An 18918-nucleotide genomic window follows, 5' to 3' on the forward strand; every position below is an offset into this window, starting at 1 on the left:
CAGAGGGAGAAGCAGGCTCCATGCAGGGAACCTGACATGGGACTCGATCCCAGGTCTCCAGGATCACGCCCTGGGCTGAAGGTGGCGCTAAACCGCTAAGCCACCGGGGCTGCCCTGGAGTTCATTTCCTATGTGGTAGAAGATAAGGGTCAAATTTCTTTTTTTTTTTTTTTTTTTTTTTGCATGTGAATAGCCAGTTTTTACAGCACTACTTGATGAAGAGACTGCCCTTTCCTCCATCAAATGATCTTGGCACTCTTCTTAAAAATCAGTTGACCAGGCGGGGCAAGATGGCAGGAGAGTAGGGTCCCCAAGTCACCTGTCTCCACCAAATTACCTAGATAACCTTTGAATCATCCTGAAAACCTATGAATTCGGCCGGAGATTTAAAGAGAGAACAGCTGGAATGCTACAGTGAGAAGAGTTCGCGCTTCTATCAAGAGACACAAAGAGAGAGGCCGAGACAGAGGGAGAGGCACACTCCATGTGGGGAGCCGGTCTGGGACTCAATCCTAGGACCCCTGGATCACGACCTGAACTGAATGCAGACGTTCAACTGCCTAGCCACCCAGGTGGCCTGTTGGAAGTTTCCTTGTGGAAGGGTTTTGGCGACTGTGCTGTAGGGGCTGCTTCATGGGAATCCAACTTAGGACATTGGTCCTTCAGAGGAGCGAACCCAACTTCATCGTGATGGTTTCGGCCCCCTTTATTATGTATTGCTTGATTCAGTTTGCTAATTGAATTAGCTTGAGGGTTTTGTGTCTGTGTTCACCTAATAGATGCCTCTACTTTTCTTTTGTTGTCTATTTTTTGTTAAAGTTTTAATTCAAATTCCAGTTACTTAACATACGGTGTAATATCAGATTCAGGTCTATAAAACAGTGATTCAACACTTCCATGTAACACCCCATGCTCATCACAACAGGTGTCCTCTGTAATCCTTGTCACTTATTTCACCCGACCACCCCATCCCCCACACCTACCCTCTGGTCATCATCAGTTTGTTCTTTATAGATAAGAGTCTTTGTCTTGGTTTGCCTCTCTCTCTCTTCTTTCTCTCTTTGCTCATTTGTTTTGTTTCTTAAATTCTACATGGGAGTGAAATTATATGGTATTTGTCTTTCTGTGATTGACTTATTTCACATAGCATGATACTCTAGCTCCATCCATGTCCTTGCAAATGCTAAGAATTTGTTCTTTTTTATGGCTGAGCAATTCATATATATCACATCTCTCCCGCCCTTTCTTTTTCTCAACAACTCTTGGTGTATTACCCAAACTTAGCAAGTTTCAACAATACTCACTGATTAGCTCACAGTTCTGTAGATGAGAGGTCCAATTGAGCTCAACAGAATTCTTAGTGTCTTACAAGGCTCGACTCAGGGTGTCAGCCTTCGGATTAGGATTAGGGAAGAATGTACTTCCAAGCTCCTTCAGAATGTTGGCAGAATCCAGGTCCTTGTGGCCATAGGTGTCCGGTTCAGTTTCCCTTGCTGTCAGATGGGAGCACCCTCTACCCATAGATACTATTCACATTCTTGCCACCCGCATTCTTTCGACCTGGCCCTTGCATCCTCATAGCAGTGCATTGAGTTCCTCTTGCAGTTTCAGTCCCTCTGACAACCACCTTCTACCTCCACCTGGAGAAAACTCTATGCTTTGAAAGGTTTCATGTGTTTGGATTAAGCCCAGCTGAATAATTTAGGTTTGGCACATTATCATAAGAGTGTCCTCATGGGATAAAAGTCATGAGTGCCATCTTAAATTCATGGGTTGCACAGAGATGGATATGAACCATTAGACAAGAACATGTTTAAGAAACAAACATAATCGCTTAAACTATATCTGACTAAAATGTTACATATTTGCATATTTCTGAGGGAATGAAAGTCCCTTTGGGACAATAAATATATGTATATATATGGGCATGTTTCCAGGTCGACTATTACAATGTATGCCGCATCTTGCTTATGCATTCAGCAGTTGATGGACACTGAGCTGTTTCCAAAATTTGGCTATTGTAGATAGTGCTATCTACAGAAGCATATTTTTTCTGTGAAAATAATTTTTCATTTCTCTGCAATAAATTCCCAGGAGTGCTACTGCTGAATTATGTGGTAATTGTGTGCAAAATATTTTTTTTTTTACAAAACTGCTAAACTCTTCCCAAGAATGATTGTAAGATTTTACCAAAACTGTGTGGAAATAGTTTTTTCAAAGCAATTGTCTCAGGTCATGATCTCTGGGTCCTGGGATTGAGCCCCGCATTGGGCTCCCTGTTCTGGGGGAGTCTGCTTCTTTCTCTCTCCCTCTGCCTACCTCTGCCCCTACTTGCTTCCTCACTCTTTGTCAAAAAATAAAATCTTTAAAAAAAAATCAGTTGACCATATATGCAAAGGTTTATTTCTGGTCCCTCTAGTCTGTTCCATTGCCCTGTATGTCTGTATGCCAGTAACATCCTACAGACAGAACCAAACTTAAAATAGATTGACCTATGATGGGTCAAATTATGATTTTTGACTTTATGGTGGCAAAAGAGTGATATGCATTTAGCAAAAAACATATTTTGACTTTTGAATTTGGATCTAACAATATGTGGTATCATACTCTCACAATACCAGGCAGTGGTAGTGAACGCATCTCCCAGAAAGACGTGTGATCACAAAGGCAAAACAACTGATGCACTTAAACTATTCAGTACCCATACAATCATTCTATTTTTACTTTTCACTTTCAGTACAGTATTTAATAAATTGCATAAGCTATTCAATACTTTATTATAATAGAAGATTTGTGTTAGATGATTTTGCCTAACTGTAGCCTGATGTAAATGTTCTAAGCATGTTTAAGGTAAGCCAGTCTAAGCTTTGATTTCAGTAGGTAGTTATATATATCTTTGTTTTACAATATTTTCAAATTACAATCAGTTTATTGGGACATAAACATCATAAATTCAGGAAGGACTGTATTTTGATAATTGTAACTTTGTTACAAGTTTTCAAATAAGGAGATGTAAGGCCTTCAATTATGTTCTACTTTTTCAAGATTTTCTCAACTATAGATAGTCCCTTGAGATTTTATTTGTTAATCTGGAGAAAGTCTTATGTGCAATTGAGAAAAATGTCTATTCTGTTGTGGGTAGAGTATTCTCTATATGTCTGTTAGATATAATTGGTCTAAAATGTTGTTCAAGACTTCTTTTTTTTTTAACTGATCTTCTGTCTTATTTCTCTGCAAGTTAGGCATAGTGGTGATGAACTCCCTTAGCTTTTGTTTGTATGGGAAAAATCTCTCTTTTATTTCTGAAGAATACATTTGCTAGATAGATTGCTCTTATTTGGCATTTTCTCTGCATCATGTTGAATATACCTTCCTGTTTGTTTCTGATCTATAAAGTTTTTGCTGAAAAATCCACCAATAGCCTAATAGGGGTTCCTTCAAAGGAACATATAGGAACAATAACAACAACAACAAAAAAAAAACTATAGAGCCAATGCAATCCAAACTTCCAAAAGCATTATTCACAGAAATAGAGAAAGCAATCCCAAAATTTATATGAAACCACTAAAACTTAAAATATACAAACCAATCAAGACTGAAGAACAAAACTAATGGTATCTCAATTTCTGATTTTAAACTATACTACAAAACTAAAATAATTAACACAATATAGTACTGGCATAATAATAGACAAATGGAACAGAATCAAGAGCCTAGAAATAAACCCATACATACATGGACAACTAATATTGACAACTAAGCTAAGGAAACTCATTGGAAAGAGAATGGTCTCTTCAATGTGTGGCATTGGGAAAACTGAATAACCACAAGCAGGACAGTGAAATTGGACCATATCTTATCCTAGTCACAAAAATTAGCTCAATATAGCTTTATATTAAAGACATAAACATAAGACCTGAAACCATAAAACTCTGTGAAGAAAACGTGGAGTAAAAACAACTGACATTGGTCTTGGCAACAGAAGCAAAGATGAGAGTAAACAGAGACAAACCAAGAAATGCCAAGGACTGCCAACAACCACCAGAAGCTAAGGAGAGGAAAGGAAGGATTTACTCAAACAAGTGAAATAAAGAATCTCAAATGGATCATGTTCCTGGTACCTTGATTTTAAGCTTCGAGCCTCCATAACTATGAAAAAATGAATGTATGTTGTTCAAAGCACTCAGGTTATGGCACTTGTCATGACAGCAGAAGGAATAAATATACCACTCATGTAACCAGCACCCAGATTATTATACCCACTATTATCAGCATCTGAGAAATGCCCCCTTGGATGTTGTTTCTTTCCAAGGATAACTGTGCACTATGGTAAATACTATTCATTCCCCAATATTATTCCTTTTAGGAAGAAATCCACACTGCAGGAAATTTTGTCCTGATTTCTAATAGGAGAAATTAGACTTACTTGGTATTTAACATTATAAATAAATAGAATTTTATAGGATGAATTATTTTGTCTGATTTCTTTGTTCAAAATTAGGTTTGTGATATCAATCCACAAAGACATGAAGATAGCTTAATTTAAAAAATACCAGAAAGAGATGCTAGCCTCACAAATAATAGGAAATTGTGCATTTAAATGGCACAAGATAACCCCTTATGTATTGGTGATGATTTTATGGGCAAAATCAAACAGATTGATAACATACTGTGTTGGTAAAGAGTACAGAACCAGGAATTCTTGAATGTTACTGTGTGGAGATGATAGATGTACAACTTCTATTGAAATATTTATTAAAATTCAATATACACACCTTGATACAGAAATTGCACTGCTAGAGACTTACACTGTATATATATATATGCTTTGTGGTAAATGATCCTGTACTAAATGCTATTCGTTACAACATTTTCCTACAATTTTAAAATTCTAAGACAAACCTAAATATTTATCGGAAATAAAACTGGTAGATAAATTTGATACATCCTTTTAATGTAACATTTTCAGCTGCTTACAAACAGCAACACAGCTCTTTTGGTATTGATATGGAGCAAACTGCAGGGTATGTTTTTAAACAAAAATGTAAAGGAGTAATACTATTGTTTGCAGTTATGTAACATTTTTGTTTGGCAAATAGCATGCATATAGCTGTGCTTTCCTAGAATATCTCTGGAATACAATCTAAACTAGTTACATGTTTGCCTCTGAGAAGGGAACCAGGTGAATAACGAACAAAATGGGTTAAGAGAATTTGTTCATTTTGTATCTCTTATATTTTGAACAATGTGAATGTATTAATTACCTATTTGTATCAAGATCATCTCATTATTTTTTTAATGTAGAATCTTATATTCAATCAAAATCAATTTATTTGACTTTCTCTGATTTAATAGTTCTTGAATTCCAAAACAATACATTTTTTGGATGTGTAATTTCCTAAAACCTTCATGTTTTAACCTTGCTGAGGAAGGTTTGAAAACCCTTAATAAATCATGCACAAAGGACTAATTTGAGTAAATACTCTAAGCTTTCCCCCTAGTAGCTGTTAAAGAATGAAAATATTACAACTTCTATGATAGTAATTATTTTAAGAAAGGGTCAGTGAACTCCTTTTCACAAATGTAAGGAAACTGTTTACTACAATCAGCAGTAAAAATAGTTGATGACTTGAGATGTCCGCATTTTACATCCAGTAAACTCTGTTGGAAAGTCCTGCATCAGAAAATATATTTATTTTAGAAAATCATCTCAGGCAACATTTATCACAAATTTAAAACATGTATCATTATTTGAATGACATACAATGCTTGTGGGAGACATATAGCTGTAAGATTATAAAGTTATTGTAACTAAAACTAATGGAAATGTTGCCAATGGACAATTGGAGAAAGGGAAGAAGTTGAAAGGGTAGTACAGACTGGGATGTATACATGAGTGAGACATGTAAAACTTGAAAAATTCTTCTTCTAAGATTCCTGAAACTTCTAGGAAGTGACCAAATACAATAAAATAATTATGTGACAAATTGTAACTGCACATAAAATTTTTTTCAGGTTTCTATGATTCATATTAATGTGCACAGAGTGTGCATCTCCAACACTAGCCTCACTTTGGCATAGAAAGTATTAAATGCATTTAAAACAGGATGTACTTTTCCCCACTCAGCCTAATGTCTTCCACAACAAACAAATCATTAAAATTTTGTGAAATTGGGCAATGATAATAAGGTATTGGATTTTAAATTTGGGGGCTAAGCTACAGTTCATAGAAAAAAAAATGTTAGAAGTTTTAATTTCCCTCCAAATGTTCATGAATATCTCTGATGGGAAGTAGTAATTTCAAGTAGAAAATTTTTAGTGAGGGATCCCTGGGTGGCGCAGCGGTTTGGCGCCTGTCTTTGGCCCAGGGCGCGATCCTGGAGACCCGGGATCGAATCCCACATCGGGCTCCCGGTGCATGGAGCCTGCTTCTCCCTCTGCCTGTGTCTCTGCCTCTCTCTCTCTCTCTCTCTCTCTCTCTCTCTCTCTCTCTCTGTGACTATCATAAATAAAATTTAAAAAAAAAGAAAATTTTTAGTGAAAAACTCACCAATCTTTTAAAATCTGTTATTATTTGAGTAGTACTTCTTTTTAAAGGATTCCATTAACCTACCTGCTCCTTCATGGTTTTCCTTCTGTATCTTGAAGCACTTTACTCTATAATGATTTCTGGTTATCCTCATCTCCCCCCTATCTTATCATTATCTTAAACATTTGGGTGTCCAAAGTTCAGGCCTTCAATTTCCTGAGAATCACTTCCACTATCTTATTTAACACACTGTCTATGCACTACTCTGTGCAACATCTGCATTCCCAGCATAGACCTCTCACTTAAATTTCATAATCATATATCACAATGGCCTATGTGAAACCCCATATATAGTTAAATGTTTAATATATTTGTTAAATTATACCTAAAACTGAATTCCAAATATGGCATATTAACATTAATATCAGCATCCTTCTTACAATTTCTAGACCAAAAACCTTGGGGGCATCCCTGATTGGTCTCTCTCACACATCTTTGAAAGAAGTGTGGAATCTGGCCACTTTATACTAGCACCAACCCTAGCAATCTTCATCAAGCCACCACATCTCACCTAGATGAGTCCAACACATTCTGAGGTACGCTCCTGTGTCCCCGTATACTCCCTGAACCCTCCCCAAAAGAATACACACCATCTAATCTCAACAGAATGTACAGAGGGAGTCTCTAAACCAGAAAGCCTTTCCTTTTGTCATTCCTCTGCTCAAAACCCTCTAATAGCTTCGCATTACCCCCATAAAAAAATCCAAGTTCTCAGACTTTTCTCATGTCCTACACGCTCTCACCATCATTGTCTCTCTGACCTACATCTCTTCCTCCTTATTCACTTTGCTCCAGCATCACAGGCCCTCTTGCTATTCCCTCAAGCATGCTAAATACACTCCTACCTCAGAGTCTGCAACAGCTGTGTCTACTGCTAGGATGCTCTCCCATCAGGTAATCCACAGGGCTTGCTCATTCAAGATACTGTGCAAACATAATTTCTCAAGGACTCTGTCTCTGACCATTCCATTTAAAAGAGTGAAATCTCTTCCTCTTGCTTTCACATACAAAAGTCCCTATGATATAGCTAACATAAGCAACTTCCCGACACTCCATAGTATTTATCTTCTTCTAATGTGCCACGTAATTTACTTGGCATATTTGGTTTGTCCTCAGTCATCCCCACCAGCACTATCATGCCTGCATTAGGATGGATTATCTAGGGCAGCCCAGGTGGCTCAGTGGTTTAGTACTGCCTTCAGCCCAGGGCCCAATCGTGGAGACCCGGGATTGAGTCCCACATTGGCTCCCCGCATGGAGCCTGCTTCTCTTTCTGCCTGTGTCTCTGCCTCTCTCTCTCTTTCTCATAAATAAATAAATAAAATATTTTTTAAAAAAAGAATGTATTATCTATAAGAGGAGAATACTGTTGCATGTTTTATTCATCAATGTAACTTCAATGGCTAGAATAGTGCCTGGCACATTGCAGGCAATCAATAAACAGCATGGTAATTAGCCCATGTCTCTCATACTGCCCGTCATGTTACCTAGATTTAGTTAGATCATTTTCTTCATTTTATAAACTAGTTTCCTGGACATCAACCAACAAATCGATGGGATTTAATTGATGGGAGAGAGGACTGCCATAAATTATGTGCACTTGTGTGAAATATAGCATAAAAGACACTAAGTGACCACATAAGATTACTAAAGGATGTATTGGAAAATGCTCTTTTTTTTTTTTTTTAGTTCCTAAATTATACCAAATAAAGAGGTACAAGTTTCACTGACAGAGGCATCTGGGTTTAGATACAACTTTTCTTTCCTTGTTATATTTTTACCATTTCCTGCAACCATACCAGTGAACATACCAGTATCACAGAACATACAAGAGAAGGATACAAAAACAAAATATCACTTTACTGTGTTTGCAAGGACCTTCCATTAAAGAACATGAGAATAAATAATGCTCTTTAGGTCTCTTTGAGGCCTGAGATTTGCATTTGATTGCCTATCTGAGAAGCGATATCAAGTGGAATTCAAGATATTCATTCCCTAAGTCCCCTAAAATCCTTTCTTCTTCTTGACCTATAATCTACCAGGCAGTTCCTGAGGAGGAAAGGGAGTGAGAAAACTGTGAAATGAAACTTACACCCTCTGAGATAGATGTGTGCCATCCAGCCATTGCCAGGGGTACTTAGCTCCTGCTTTAAATAATCCAATCCAATAATTGTATTTTATTTTTGATTGAATGAAGCGCTGTGGGAAAATTAGAATTATTAGTAATATTCATAGCAGCAATCAAGGATTCATGAATACTGGATATTTTTATCTTCAAATGCTGGTATGCTAAATGGAGGAGGCAAGCTACTTTCTCCATGGTGTAGAGAAGAAATGGAAATGGAAAGGACAAAATCACTCAACTTTTTATGACTGAATGAAAGATATCCAGAAAGGGACATGATAGCCTTAAAAGAATCTCCACCTATGAAAACTAGATAGGTAAATATGATTCCACTAAACCTAGAACTTCTCTCTCCCTCAAATAAAATGAAAAAACAAGGTTCAATCTGGAGATATCTGCAATAATCTGAAGGACAGATATTTCTGTAAAACAATAAGAAAACTATCCAATAAGAAAAAATGGACAAAACATAAGATCATATTTCAAATAAATAAAGCATATTGCTAATAAATTTTGAAAGATTCTAAGAGAATCTTAGATCAGGAAAATGCAAATCAAAACCACAAGGATAGGGGATCCCTGGATGGCTCAGCGGTTTAGTGCCTGCCTTCTGCCCAGGGTGTGTCCTGGAGTCCTGGGATCAAGTCCCACATCAGGCTCCCTGCATGGAGCCTGCTTCTCTCTCTGCCTATGTCTCTGTCTCTGTCTCTCTCTCTCTCTCTGTGTCTCTCATGAATAAATAAATAAAATCTTTTTTAAAAACCCATAAGGATATATTTTACAACTAAAGCAATTATAGTGAAATGGTTATGGGGAAAGGAGATAAAATGAGTGGGAAAAATCAGAGAGAGTGACAAAACATGAAAGACTCCTAAATCTGGGAAACAAATAAAGGGTAGTGGAAGGGGAGGTGGGCAGGGGGATGAGGTGACTGGGTGATGGGCACTGAAGGGAGAACTTGACGGGATGAGCACTGGATTATACTATATGTTGGAAAATCGAACTCCAATAAAAAATATACCCAAAAAAAAGTGATTATTTAGTTCATCTGTTTTTTATAGGTAAAAGTGATTAATTTATATTACTATTTCAATAAGAATTTTATTTTATTTCTTTTTTAAAAACAGGCAGAGGGAGAAGCGGGCTTCATTCAGGGAGCCTGACACAGGACTCAATCCCAGGTCTCCAGGATCAGGCCCTGAACTGCAGGCAGCACTAAACCACTGAGCCACCCAGGCTGCCCATAAGAATTTTATAAACAAGAGAACCTAAAGGTTAGGTTTTTGGATGGTAGTTTTTTTCTTGGTTGGTTTCTTTGCTTTTTTTGTTGTTTGTTTTTTAAGTAAGCTCTATACTCAACATGGGGCTTAAACTCTCAACTCTTGAGATCAAGAGTCTCATGCTCCACTGACTAAGCCAGCAGGTACCCCTGAATGTTGTGGAGATTTTTTGTTTTTTGTTTTTTCCAAACATAGGGCTTTTAATTCATTCTTCATAAGATACTACTAGAAGTAGCATTGCTAGGACAAAATAGTGTAACTAAAATTCAGTGCCTAAATGGAATCTTTAGAGGGAAATCTACAGAATCAAATCAATTGACTTTATGGTCCTAAATTTTATAAGGAATGGCAAATGTGATTTAGATTGTCTATTCTAGAAAAGAGATGCTTCCTCTGTCATTCTGGATTGTAAGTAAAATAAAAATCCATTTAAAAAATCAATCCAGCTATATTCAATATCTATGTTTCATTCTTTTTCCTATGGCTATTCATGAAAGTATAATGTGAATTACCTCTTTAGATTGCTCACACCATTGAAGGAAGTTTTTCTTTGCCCTGTATTAGCTCTGAGAAGTTAAATAGCGAACCATCTAATATATATTAAAATGTGAAGGTGTAACACACACAATAAAAAGACTGAAAATCAGTCCATGGCACACACAGCAGAGAAATTTCTCTTGTTCATTGTTTAAAACAATGAATCTTGGGGTGCCTAGGTGGCTCAGTCAGTTAAGCATCCAACTCTTGATTGCAGTTCAAGTCTTGGTCTCTGGCTTATGAGTTCAAGCCCCATATGGGCTCTAGACTGATTGGATCTTACTTTAAAAATACATAAATAAATAAAATAGTGGTTCTTCTAGGTCTCTGTTACCCCTGTGTCTCCTCTCGAGAGAAATTTATATCAATTAACAAGTGCTTCAAAATAAAGTGGCCAAATAACATTGGAAGAAAGTTGAAACAATTATCCTAATAAAGACATAAGACTTCTTATAAAGCATTTACTTAAGTTGAATAAAGTAGACATACCTGCTCCTCTTTATCATCAATCTTAATAAGACTAGAATGTAGGCCTTGGCATGACTTCTGACTCCTCTCCCAAGTTTTCTCTTCTTTTGAAAAATAGTAACAGCTTTTTCCACAGCAGTACCAATTTCCTTGAAATGAATCATAGTCTTTATCTTGAAAACAAAAGCCACAATGGTTCTCAACCACAAGACCACTTAGAGACCTGCCCTTTCCACATATTTCTTGCTTGCTGCAGACCAAATGTTCAAAAAATTAGCATTTTCCCCACTTCCCAAAAGTCTAATGTTTGGCTCTTTGGCCAAATTGTGGTACCAGGGACTGTCTCTGAACAGACTTCAGATCGTTGTTATGATTACACTGAGAAATCTTGACTTCTCGAGGACAAATATACTGCAACAACGTGGAGTAGATATCCTCCTCGCAGGAAGAAATCCACCAAAGTGAATATACAGATATGGTGTTAATTCCAAGGGATCTATTTTGGGGGAAAATTCATTCATGAACATAAATTACTCAATCAAATCAACATGAGTTTGTGAAAGTCAAGAGTTCAATTAGCTATAATAAAGAAAATAGATTTGATTTTTTAAAAAAGTACCTGACAAAGTACAACAGAAAGTTTTAAAATTATATCTTGAAATGGGACAGAGGGGATAATTCTTTAAAAAGAATCCATCTGTAAACTATCACTGTAGGTATTCAGTACATACCTATGATAGGTGGTAAAATTGAGTGATCTTCAACTTCTACAAAGGAAACATTTTTTTCTTTTGTGTCCTTCATATCTTGCATTGTGTGTCCAGAACACCTCTGAAAAACTTAAATCCATATTATAAAGTTAAGGTCATGAATGCCTTTAATAGATCATATTATTATGCTCACTCTAATTCTAAATGGCATAGTGAATGTTGTTGACTAAATGAAATTACAATCAGACAATGTTAGTCTAAAATAGTTTGAAGTGTCACAGAATAAAACAGAATTTTACATAAAAATGTAACTTGCTATGTATTATTTTTAAGTATATAAAAGATATAAAACATATAAGCATATAAGTCAGAAATATAAACTTGAAATAAAACATTAACTAGCTTCTATGCCATCTACTCTTCAAATAAATATTTTAAAGTTGGTGAAATTTTGTATTTAGTATTTATTTAGCATTTAGTATTCACATGTAAAGCCAAATACAGTGATTTGGCTCTCCTCTAGGATAAGCTTATAATGGATTCATTGAATTTACATGGAGCAAGAGCTCAGATGGTTCCTTCTAATATGCAAAAGGAAAGTTAAAAATCTCTGAAACAGTAGTGTCTTGCCAAAGCTCACAAAAAAAATGTAAAAGCATGAAGTATACTGCTTTGTGTGTGAACATTAAAAGAAAAATGCTTTAATTTTGTTACACAACTGAGAAACATAATTTTCAATTCTACTACTGCTCACCATCATTCAACTAAATTCTATTGGATGTCTATTTGACAAAATCCAATAATATCAATTGCACAGTCTCTTATTTACTCAATTGCAATAAATGCAATTACTGCTTCAATTCAGTCACCCATTCCAATGTTCATATATTGGATCTGAATTAAGAAGACATATTAAGATCTCTAGTACCTAAATACTATCATTTCTGTGACTAACCAATTCCCTTGTCCTTTCGTTTCTGTCTATCCAAGGACACAGGGTACAGAACTAATCTTGGAAGGACCTCCAAGAACTTTGCAACATAGTCTTTAAAATAACAACTTAAAATAGCCAACTTCATTGGGGCACCTGGCTGGTTCAATCTGTAGAGCATGTGACTCTTGATCTCAGGGTCATGAGTACAAGGCCCACATTGAGTGTGGAGCCCACTTAAAAATTTTTAAAAATTAAAAAATATGAAAATGCCCAACTTCAAAATACTCTTGTCATTCACCATCTCAACTTCACACAAGCTTCTGAAAGTCATATTCAAAATAATCACAAAACTGTACACATATGGTTTAATGCTGACCAACAGTTATCTTTCTCATCACTAGTTCACCTCAACATTACACAGTATAGTTATTGAGTAACACTCTTCTCAATTCAACAGCTATTTCCAGTATTTATACTTTTCCTAAATTTTCTAGTGCACCTCCTTGCCTCTCCCTCTCAGATGGCCTCATCTGCTATTTCACAAAGAAACAGTCACTGGTAACTATATATTCCCCCCAACTTCCTGCTTTTCCTCCTATAAATATACAGGCATCCCTCACTCCATCTCAGAAAAAAAAAAATGCTTCTCGTTGAACAAGTCTGAAACTCTCATCCCTACTGAGGGTTTCATCTTCTACTGAATCTTTGGTGATTGTGATCTCCTACTATTATATTTCTCCCTTGAGCGCTCAACATTTTCCTTCTCATGGCTCCCATCTCTTGGATATACTCATCTCCAGTAAATTCTCCCACAAAATTTCCTGTCCTCTTTCATATTTTTTATAACAGAACTGTTTTCCTAACTTTTACATTAGGGATAGCATAAGATTGTTCATAATACTTCATCCATGAAACACTCTCAACATTACTCTCAGAGCTTCTATTTACTTTTTATTTAGCTGATTTGTTAGCCATCCAGAATTTTAGCTAGTACTTTAACCATTACATTTATCTACTTTTTAAAAAAAGATTTTAGTTATTTATTTGACAGAGAGGGAGAGAGCATAAGGAGGCATAGCAGCAGACAGAGACAGAGGGAGAAAGAGAAGAAAAATCCGCCTAAGTAGGAAGCCTGATGTGGGACTCCATGCCAGGACCCTGGGCTCATGACCTGGGCTGAAGTCAGATGCTTAACTGACCAAACCACTCAGATGTCCCTTCATTTATCTATGTTGATATTTCATTTCATCCCATCTTTGTACCTCTCTCAAACAGTGTAGCTAAAACTCATTACAATCACCCCCTTGATATTATTAACTCTTTATGTATTTTCTGGAATAATACAATTTATTTTGTTTTTAACTATTTAAGCTTATTTTTTAAAGTATGATGATATACAAGAAATTATGTGATTTTGCTCTTTTTTCATTTCATATTATTTTGCTAAGATTTGTCCACATTGCTGTGTGTCATTGCAGTTTGTTTTGACAAACTACATAAAGTCCATTGGTAAATAAATTGCAGAGACTTCATTTGCTCTGCCATTAATGATCATCTGCATAGTTTTGGATTTTAGATATGGAGAATGGCACTGCTAAGAACAGTCCTGAAGTTGTGCATTTCTGTTCCTGTGCAAGTGTATCTGTTGGATATATACTTAGAGTGAGAAAAATTGATTCATGTTCAGCTTTAGGAGATAATAACAAACTGACAAAGTGCTATGTGAGTTTCTAGTCCCTTTACAATGTATGAGATCATGTAGATCCTTATACTTTTAATACTTGATAATTTTTTTGCTTAGCCATAATTTAAAAAAATAATTTTCTGTATTCACTGCCTCTGCTTCCTAATGTTTGAAGTTTCAGCCATTGCAATCAGGCTTTGACCATACCCACCATTCCACTGAATCTACTTTAGAAAATGTGATTAGTGACCTCTCTCTTGCTATATTTAATAAAAATAGTGTTGGCGATTATTTTACTTGATTTTCATCTACTATTTGGAACCCATGACTATCTTTAGCCTCCTTTCCATATGATGCCATAATGTTTTGGATTCCCTCCTACTTATTTAACCAAAGCATCACTGTTTTTCACTGTTTACTCATCTTCCACTTTCTTCTAAATACTGGTTTATCCTAAGGATCATCCTCTCACCCTTGTTCTTCTACTGCCAAAACTCACTCTAGAAGACTCATACCAATCTAATTCTTCCTGGTCATCTCACTGATATGCCACAAGCTCCTCACTCTTCACAATTATTACCACACACACACACACACACACACACCAATTCATACCTAATGTTCTTCTTGTTCTTACTATAACATTTAGTGGAATATATTTGCCAAAGTGCATAGCCTGATGTCAAATGGTATCACTGATTCACTTGTATCCCTTCCACAATCAATAACAGGCATATCCTAACAATTCTACATGTTAAAATTTCTCACATATGGTCCCTACGCTTCATTACTTCTTTCATGACACTAATTCATTCTAAATAATCCTGATTCCTGAAATATCCTCCTATCTGATCCCCCTCACCCACTTTCCAGTCTATTCAGATTGACCTTTCCAAAATTCCTATCTGTTCAGGGGACATGAATCATGTTTTTTCTTTGTGAAAATCTTCCAACAGTTTCTTTTGTTTTTAGAACAAATCTAACATTTCTTAAAATGATATTAAAATTATCATAAATTACATACCTAGCACAACGTATTTCTGGCTACTTCTTTTATTTTCCCAGAAACCTAATTTTTCTAACACATCAATATGTTCTTTTGTTCATGTTGTTTTTGCCGAGATGAGTCTTCTCTACCCTGAGCTTCCTGATTAAGTCCTATCTAGTCTAATAATAATAGATAATATCAATTACTATATCCTGGAGGAAAGCTTTCTTGACCTCCACATGGAATATCCAATCCTTCTGATATCTTCATACCATTGTCCCAGCACTAATAATATTTATTTTAAAAACTGGTTCATTTAAAAAAAAAATCTTCCCTTTAAACTGGGTTCATGAGAGCTGATTTTTAAAATTCTTGTATCTTTAGTTCCATACAGAGTTCCTGAGCCAAAATTATGTTGAATGAATGAACCAAGGAATTAATAAACATCAAGGAAAAGATATTAAAAGTATTGTATACATATTTGTAGAAATTGAGATGAAATATATAGAAAGTGATATACAAAACAGACCAACTTGATATTCCTCCATGATTTAAGCAATATTGTATTATGATAGGGAATGTAATAATCAGGGCAACTGGGTGGCTCAGCTAGTTAAGTGTCTGCCTTTGTCTAAGGTCATGATCCCAGGGTCCTGGGGATCAAGCCCCACATCAGGCTCCCTGCTCAGTAGGAAATCTGCTTCTCCCTCTGCCTCTCCCCCAGCTTGTGCTCTCTCTCTCTCACTCTCTTTCAAATAAATAAATAAAATAAAATCTTTTTTTAAAAGGGTGTAGTATTCAAATAAAAATTTTTCCAATTCTCTGATTATATGGAAAACCTCATTCTATATAAAATATAAGGTTGAATATATATATATGTAAGCCTCACTGTACATTTCTGCCAAATTTTGTGCCATTACAACTATTATATACCCTAATTTGTGTAGCATAAAAAATAAGTGTTAGCAAAATAATAAAATCATCATCATCAATATTATCATTGACACCATCATGATTATTAACATTTCTATAGGACTTTATGATTTACAAAGGCTCTGAAGAAATTCAGTTTTTATAACATCTCATTTATCATTTTGGCTCATTTTTCTTATAAGAACTGTGTATGCCCAATACTCACACATAGATCCTAAGACTGTGATTGCCAGCAGGAGGAAAAAACATATAACTCCTAGGATTAATGCAACCATATGCCATGGAAATACTGTACAAATCAGAAAGCAAAATATAGAGTAAATATTGAGCATAGCAAAACCCCTGTAATTAGAACGAAATGGAAATTCATTCTAGAATTTAAAATGAATGTCACTATTCACTGTGATAATAAATCTTACATTTAATATATCCATTGATATATAAAGAGCCAGACATAAAATATCAAATACATATAGACATGATTATCATGATTTCACTTTTTCTTATCTGACTTCATAATGTTTTCAGAAAACAAGAAAACAACCTGAAAAACCTTTACCTCTCCTTTTACCCACTGGATGTCTTTTGTCCTGTTTCCTTGAATAGGGTAATTTCAGCTTTGCGTATACCAGTCTGTCCTCACTCACTTTTGAGGTCTGCAGGCAAAGAACACAGTTCAAATCCTATGCAATGTTCATAAGGCATAAAAATATTCATCATAAAATATCAAGGACAGCTAAATAAATGCTAAGCATGATAAACATGATAATCTAAAATAGCAAATTTAAGTAAATATTTATCTGGGAATATTAGGAAGAAAATTGTTTTCAACTTCTCTTTGTAATGCCTTACAACAATGATCCTACACTATTAAATAAAGGTCCATTACTGTTTATGGACATGATATGCTAACTTTCACTGTTTTTTAAAATAATTAAATTCATTGCCAAAATTTTAAAATGTATATTATATTCCAAACTCATCTAAAAATCTAGATTTATACCATCTTTTGAAAAATTATGTTTGATCACTTAGTGTCTGTTTTATGCTCAAAAGGGCAGTATTTTGACAACAAATAGAGTCACTCCCTCTTTAGTAACACACACGCAAATTTGACAAACACCGTACCTGCCACATTGTTGTCAGACCCATTCATTCATTCACATGAACTTCATAGTCACTGGGTCATGACTCCATTTCAGAGTGTGAGGAAAATGTTGAAATCATGGGGTTCAAGGAAAGGGAGTTTAGGAAGTAATATTAAATGAGGGAGGAATGACTTGTCATTCTAACAACAATGCTGCACAGTGGTGATCTCTTTTCTATTTGTAGATGGAAGAAAACAGTCTCCAAGACAAGTAATATATATAAATATATATTTAGTTAAAGTATGTATATTATATATATAGCTTATATATGTTTATCCAAATAATGATCCTTCACTTACACTTAACTTATATAAACAATACTTTCCAAAAAATACTTAATAAATTCTCTCCACTAAAATGTAAATATGTAGCGATTAAAGAAGAGAAAGCATGTTTCCCAAAAGAATATTTTTGTTAAGTGTAGAAAGACTATATAACTGTTCTTCCTAAATAGATTTGATTCTTGAATTTTAAAAATATCTAATATTTCATCATTTAATTGCTTTATAACTTCACGAAACTTGATTTGAACCATCATCTAATACATATCTAATATGTAAAGACACTGCCATTTGTTTTTAATAAATATTCTCTCTGCCAAAGTGCCAGATCATAAGGTAAATTTTGTCTCGAGGTCATGTTTTCCTAGGTAGCCGGTTTCTGTTTAGTTGTATTTTAACTGAATATCTGTATAACAAAATAACAAGAAAAGAAATTTGCAAATATAAAACTAGATTTATTTTGATAGAAAATAATCCTATTCTCAAGGCATCAAACTTTTGTATTACATTTAACTGAGAGATAAGAGAATTTAGCCTTTGGATAATTAATTGCTAACTGGTTAGGTAGCACCCATAGAGATAAGGTGCAAAAAAAATACAGACTTATGTTGTCTAAAAAAGAATTAAGTATCCCTTAAAATATTTAAAGATTAAAGAAATAATATTCTGCATAGGAAATATTTTGACCCACTCCCATTCTGATCCATTCCTGTCTTCACTTGTAGAATAAAGTTAGCATTTGGTATGAATTAACACGGATCCCAAAGTCAGTTATTTTCTGCAACATTCCTACCCCACCCCCAACTTTGTATATAGCTTTCCTGTAGCAAATTCTACTTTATCCCTCTTTGCTCCTCAATGGGACAGCACAGGCATGGGTCACACAAGCTCCCTGGCTGCAATACCTGCATCTGTGCCTTGGGATTTCACCAGCTGGAGAAATAGCTTGGTCAGGAATACCGCTACAATGTCCTGGTTCTGCAGACCTTTCACCTCTGCTTTGACTCTAGGACGTACTTGCTGATATGTTTGACTCTCAGAGAGATCATGTCAGAAGAAAGATAGACAATGATCATGTGACATTAGATATCCCACACAGCTTCCACTGGTGTCAGTATCTCATTAAGTCCTGCACTCTACTGTGTAGACAAGAGTCATTGAGAACTCAAATGCTAAATTTTATACACATTTCTGAAACATTTCTGGCTTTAGCCCAGTTACCTTGAGATTCAGTTACCTTG

The 18918-nt window shown here is 35.4% G+C and overlaps 1 protein-coding gene across 1 annotated transcript; it reads right to left on the reverse strand.

Annotated features, from left to right (window-relative positions):
* Window positions 1-4874: 4874 nt before the first annotated feature.
* Window positions 4875-18704, reverse strand: LOC121479687 (C-type lectin domain family 7 member A-like). The gene is made up of 7 exons (XM_041735418.1): window positions 18583-18704; window positions 16808-16904; window positions 16454-16537; window positions 11731-11838; window positions 11021-11172; window positions 8682-8788; window positions 4875-5674 (listed from the first exon to the last, which is right to left on the reverse strand). Exons 1-7 carry the CDS (start codon window positions 18586-18588, stop codon window positions 5545-5547), a joined length of 684 nt encoding a protein of 227 aa, XP_041591352.1. The 5' UTR covers window positions 18589-18704; the 3' UTR covers window positions 4875-5544.
* Between the last annotated feature and the right edge of the window lie 214 nt (window positions 18705-18918).

This window comes from Vulpes lagopus, chromosome 21 (genome assembly GCF_018345385.1).
Source record: "Vulpes lagopus strain Blue_001 chromosome 21, ASM1834538v1, whole genome shotgun sequence".
Taxonomy (NCBI): domain Eukaryota; kingdom Metazoa; phylum Chordata; class Mammalia; order Carnivora; family Canidae; genus Vulpes; species Vulpes lagopus.

Bases quoted from the DNA above. Each gene is read 5' to 3' on its own strand.
- LOC121479687 (XM_041735418.1), bottom strand. The intron at 8,789-11,020 runs GTATGTCTACTT...ATTTTCCCACAG, and splicing joins TTGATGATAAAGAGGAGCAG to CGCTTCATTCAATCAAAAAT. The intron at 5,675-8,681 runs GTAAGTTTCATT...TTTCTGATGCAG, and splicing joins ACACATCTATCTCAGAGGGT to GACTTTCCAACAGAGTTTAC.